The sequence below is a fragment of the Schistocerca serialis genome, chromosome 1 (assembly GCF_023864345.2).
Source record: "Schistocerca serialis cubense isolate TAMUIC-IGC-003099 chromosome 1, iqSchSeri2.2, whole genome shotgun sequence".
Lineage (NCBI taxonomy): Eukaryota > Metazoa > Arthropoda > Insecta > Orthoptera > Acrididae > Schistocerca > Schistocerca serialis.
The window spans coordinates 341,429,811-341,435,810 of record NC_064638.1 but is presented as its reverse complement, the minus strand read 5'-3'; the positions used below and the strand labels follow the sequence as shown (position 1 = coordinate 341,435,810).

General features: G+C 40.2%; 1 protein-coding gene across 1 annotated transcript in view; it reads right to left on the bottom strand.

Moving 5' to 3' along the window:
• Positions 1 to 636: 636 nt before the first annotated feature.
• The window catches only part of LOC126470044 (nuclear pore complex protein Nup107), a 260,292-nt gene continuing 254,928 nt past the window's right edge, over positions 637 to 6,000 (bottom strand). The window contains exons 15-16 of the mRNA XM_050097545.1: positions 3,116 to 3,217; positions 637 to 920 (exon numbers count right to left, since the gene is read on the bottom strand). Coding sequence (XP_049953502.1) covers positions 813 to 920; positions 3,116 to 3,217 — 210 coding nt within the window. The 3' untranslated portion in view covers positions 637 to 812. The remainder of the gene's footprint in view (positions 921 to 3,115; positions 3,218 to 6,000) is intronic.

Below are 6,000 nucleotides of genomic sequence, written 5' to 3'. Positions count from 1 at the left end.
CAACCTGCTGTCCACCAGGAGGAACAGCGAAGAGTAAGAAGATTACCCTTTGGCACAACATGCAGCTGGACATGACAGGCTTGATTTCAAAGGTTACTTCACTATCGAGCCATCTGGACCTCCACTCCACCAATAGCTCTTTTTAAATGCACAGATAGGAGTTGTCATTACAACACATTCTCTGCTCCAGAAATTATCCTGGCTTCAACCTATAACAACATACTGCCCCATACCCTCCAGCCAACAACTTCCTTTCCCTCTATCGTATCACCTCCTTTCTGTTCTCATACCCCACCCTCTGTCTGTGCCACAATCAGCCAATGCAACTGCCCTTCTTTCCCCACTCCACTCCTTTCTGCCCCTGCTCCTCCCCCCCCCCCCTTCTCCACAGCCTCCCAAAGCTACACCTATTGGCAGTCTGGTTCTGCACACTTCACCAGACAGCCCTCTTCCCTCCCCCCACCTGTACACTGCAATCCTTTCTCCTTCCCCAACCCCTCCAGATTTCTGCTTCCATCCTACATGACATTTGCATTCTGGTCTGAGCTGCCAGAGATGGGTGCATGAGGTACGCTCGCTTGTGTGAATGAATAGGTGTGTGTGTGTGTGTGTGTGACAGAGAAAGGCATTTACAAATTTCAAAAAAATTAATTTATTGCTTAGTTACAAAAGTTACACATTTTTATTAATACTTTGTTTGGCACTGGACTTTTTATTAGGTCTTTATGTTCCATTAGGGTTCTGCAATGGAGGTAGTACCAACCCCAGTGCAGAGGCAGTGGTATATGACATGTATTGAATTTTTATGGACACTATGATGTGACAGGTAGGCCCCACGGATCTTTCTTTTGATGAAGGAGTTCCAGAGATGATTCACATATTTTTGCAAGTAAATCTTGAAGTCCTTCTGTAGTGTACACCTGATGGACAAACAAACACTATTGAATTATTCACTATTATACAGAAAGCACAATAATACAGATTTAAGCAGACAGCAAAACTGGTACATTATCTCAGCAGGCATACTGTCACTGCCTTGGCTGAGACCATTGTCTACACAGTGGACACATGATTTTACTGATGTAAAAGAAGTAAATTTTAACAAAATAATTTTAAAACTCAATCGTCAACAACTAATTTTGGTGTAGGTCCATTGTAAGTACATGAAATGGTCCCTGAGATATATATAATAGAGGGAAACATTCCACATGGGAAAAATATACCTAAAAACAAAGATGATGTAACTTACCAAACGAAAGCGCTGGCACGTCGAAAATGTCTGCTTGTGTCTGTGTATGTGCGGATGGATATGAGTGTGTGTGCGCGAGTGTATACCTGTCCTTTTTTCCCCCTAAGGTAAGTCTTTCCGCTCCCGGGATTGGAATGACTCCTTATCCTCTCCCTTAAAACCCACATCCTTTCATCTTTCCCTGAGGCAACAGTTTGTTGCGAAAGCTTGAATTTTGTGTGTATGTTTCTGTTTGTCTATCAACGTGCCAGCGCTTTCGTTTGGTAAGTCACATCATCTTTGTTTTTAGGTATATTTTTCCCATGTGGAATGTTTCCCTCTATTAATTCATATATATATATATATATATATATATATATATATATATAAAAACAAAGATGAGGTGACTTACCGAACAAAAGCGCTGGCAAGTCGATAGACACACAAACAAACACACACACAAAATTCAAGCTTTCGCAACAAACTGTTGCCTCATCAGGAAAGAGGGAAGGAGAGGGGAAGACGAATGGAAGTGGGTTTTAAGGGAGAGGGTAAGGAGTCATTCCAATCCCGGGAGCGGAAAGACTTACCTTAGGGGGAAAAAAGGACAGGTATACACTCGCACACACGCACATATCCATCCACACATACAGACACAAGCAGACATATTTAAATATGTCTGCTTGTGTCTGTATGTGTGGATGGATATGTGCGTGTGTGCGAGTGTATACCTGTCCTTTTTTCCCCCTAAGGTAAGTCTTTCCGCTCCCGGGATTGGAATGACTCCTTACCCTCTCCCTTAAAACCCACTTCCTTTCGTCTTCCCCTCTCCTTCCCTCTTTCCTGATGAGGCAACAGTTTGTTGCGAAAGCTTGAATTTTGTGTGTGTTTGTTTGTGTGTCTATCGACCTGCCAGCGCTTTTGTTCGGTAAGTCACCTCATCTTTGTTTTTATATATAATTTTTCCCACGTGGAATGTTTCCTTCCATATTATATATATATATATATATATATATATATATATATATATATATATATATATATATATATATATATATATCAATTAGACTTGATCACAGTAAAAATTACAAAGTTACACATGAAATAGTAAGAATAAGTAATGCTACCTATTTCCTATGGCCATAACCTAGGTTTGTCTGTATGACTCTCAAAAGGAGACTAACTATTGACTAATATTATCCTCATACATACTGTGTCAGCTTGTTAAATTCCCATCTGATACAAGAATATATGATCCAAAGATACATTTACAGCAACTCCCAAAATAACTTTTTTTTTGTATTTAGTTTCTAAACCGACACTAACATCATTACATGATTAAATGTGGCTGAGAAACATGTCTTTTGTGCTTGTTGCTGGTATTTGTTAACAACACGCTGCTGTAGAGTGAAAATTTAATTCTGGAAACAGCCCCCAGGCTGTGGCAAAGCCATGTCTCCGCAATATCCTTTCTTCCAGGAGTGCTAGTTCTGCAAGTTTTGCAGGAGAGCTTCTGTGAAGTTTGGAAGGTAGGAGATGAGGTACTGGCGGAAGTAAAGCTGTGAGGATGGGGCATGAGTCAAGCTCGGGTAGCCCAGGTGGTAGTGCACTTCCACGCAAAAGGCAAAGGTCCCGAGCTAGAGTCTCAGTCCAGCAGGTTTCGTATCAGCGCACACTCAGCTGCAGAGTGAAAATTTCATTCTATCCACTAAGCATTTGCTAAGTATGATTGTAGTTCTTTCTTTGTGTCACTGAAAGATTTTGAAACCTCTAATTTAGTCCCTTTCCATTCATTAGAAGAGACGAAGTACATTTAGCGTCATTTATAAGAGCACAAGGTAGGTCTTGAAATTCACAGTATACAGAAATGTGTATGTATATACTTGCCTTGTATAATCCATAGTGTTCGTCAACAACAAGATCAGCAAGTTGTATACACTCCCTGTAGTCTCCCATTTTATGATGTAATGTGTGAAGCAATAAGACAACCTGAAATTAAAGGACTTAGGATTTATCTAGTAACAACAGAAGTAAAACAGTAGTTTTCAATTGCTAAGAAAATGTTACTGTGGGATACATAATGTAAATTAGTACTAATCTAAATGTATATGTAAATGCAAGAAACCCAGTTCGCATGTGCCTTTCCACAAACTGCTAAGTAATGTACACTAACTATAACGCTAAAATAAGGACACACACACACACACACACACACACACACACACACACACACACACACCACTTTGCCACTGTTCAAGAAGGCTTTCTAAATTGCTGTTATTAATTAATTAATTAATTACCAGGCTATCAGAGTAGATTATATTAATATGTAATTCCCATAACTGTCCGATATTTTCATACTGTTGCTTAGAATAGGGTGGCATTCATGTTTTTCAGTAACACTCAAACACGTTTAGCATTGAAAATGCCTCCTCCAGTGATGCTGTTTATTTGCGAGTCCAATATTAAGTGGTGTAGCTTCCTCCAGTAAGTTAGCAATTTTTATTTTTGGCTCACCCATAAAATGCTAGTGGTGTTGCAGTACGAATTTCCTGCTGAGGTACTTTCTGCTTATTGGTAAAGGTGCTTCCATTGTTTTGGCTAATTGTGAATTTGTCAGAGTGGATCCTAAGGCTCCCATGCATAGTTGCAGCGCTTTTTAATTGATACCTGTTCAATGTCTGCAGCAGCAGCTGCACAATGCAACATGTAGGCATAGTCTAGATAAGGTCACAGCAGCTCATGGTACATATGTAGAGCTATGGTGGGCTCAATGACCCAAAGTGCATGTAAAGTCTTAACCAAGACATGCATAGACAAATCTTCCCAAATGGAGATAACAAATTATGTAGATTGATTACAAATGAAAATGTGGAACCTCATAACAGTACACAAAGGCTGATTGATGTGTTAGTAAACTTTACTGCTTATAACGTGCACCCTTCTATAACAAAAACAGGTAGATAAAAATGTATTTATTTTATTTTACATATCTAATTCTGTAGGAGCAAATGTCCATTGTCATGGAATGTGTCAGTACACTAAATTACAACTAAATTACAACAGAAAAGTAATAATAGATTTAAAAAATGTTTACAAATCCTAAAAAGACAACAAACTATAAGTTTAATAAATGTGATTGACAATGTAACACAGGAATTTTTTTCCAGTAACTCCTCAACAGAACAGAAGGAGTGGCCCACGAAAAAACTCTTCAGTTTGGATTTGAAAGCATGAGGATTACTGCTGAAATTTTTTAATTCATGTGATAGCTTACTGAAAAATGGATGTGGCAGAATACTCCACGGCTTTCTGCACGTGAGTTAAGGAGGTGCAATCCGCACGCAGATTGCGTATCTGCCAAGTATTAAGTGTATGAAAGCTGCTAATTCTTGGGGATAAACTGATACTGTTAACAGGAAATTACATCAAAGAATAGATACACTGATGACCCAAACATTATGACCACTGCTCCCTCCTGATGTTGGATGCTGCCTGGTGGCACTATGGGCACGAGACGTGGGCTGAGCGACACGGATGACGAACCAAAAAGCGAAGATATGGGCTGCAAATGGAAAATCCATTGACATAAGTGACTTTAGCAAAGGGCACCTTTTTATTATGCAGAGCTTGTGAACGAGTATCTCAAAAACGGCAAACCTTGTCAAATGTTTGCATTCTACTGTCATGAGCATCTACGGAAAGAGGTAGAATGACAATGAAACTTGGATAGGCACTAAATGGTGGCCATCCATGACTTCACAGAATGCGGGGTTAACAGACTTGTCTGTGCTGAAAGTAGGATACATGGTGACTAGTGACATTTCTGCTGAAAGAACATAACGCTGGTGCATGCACAAGTCTTTTGGAGCACACCATTCATTGTACAATGTTGAACATTGAACTCCACAGCATACCACCCCTGCATTTTCACATGCTGACTCAGTGATATTGTCAATTAGGATTTTAGTGACAACAGGACCACTGAGATAACAACCAACAGAAATGTGTCGGCTCTTCAGGCGAATCACATTTTTGCAACATTATGTTAACGGTCGTCTCCATAAATTGTGCCATCGAGGTGAATTTTTGACTCAATGTGCAGCACGCCACAGACGCAGGTTGGTGGAAGCAGTATTATGCTATCGGAGACATTCACCTGCACTTACAAAGGACCTGTGTTAGTAATTGAAGATATGCTGCCAGCTGTGGAACATCTGCATCCCTTCATGCTCAGTGTCTTCTCTAATGGCAATGTCATCTTTCAGCAGTATAACTGTCCTTGTCTCGGAGCCAGAACCTTGCTACGGTGCTTTGAGGAGCATTATAGCGAACTCACATTGGTGTGGGTGTGGGCAAATCTGCCTGACGTAAATCCCGTGGAACCCATACGGGTCACTATCTGACGCAATCACCAAATCTGCGGCCCGTTATTTATGCGAACTACAGTATTCCTTATCACATCGGCACTTATCGAAGCACATACCCTGACAATTCTCTCTCACATATCTTCAGGTGTAGTTGGAACAGATTTACAAACAATGTCTTTAACGAATCACCACAAGAAAAAATCCAGAGGGGTCAAGTCTGGCAAATGAGCCGGCCATGACATATCTCCTCCTCGTCTAATACAATGATTTGGGAATTGTCTCTGCAACTCATTTCTAGTCATCAGCGAAAAATGTGCCAGACACCCACCATGTTGATACCACATTCTGTTCCTTGTTCCTACAGGTATTTCTTCCAATAACAGACTTAATGTTTCTTGCAGG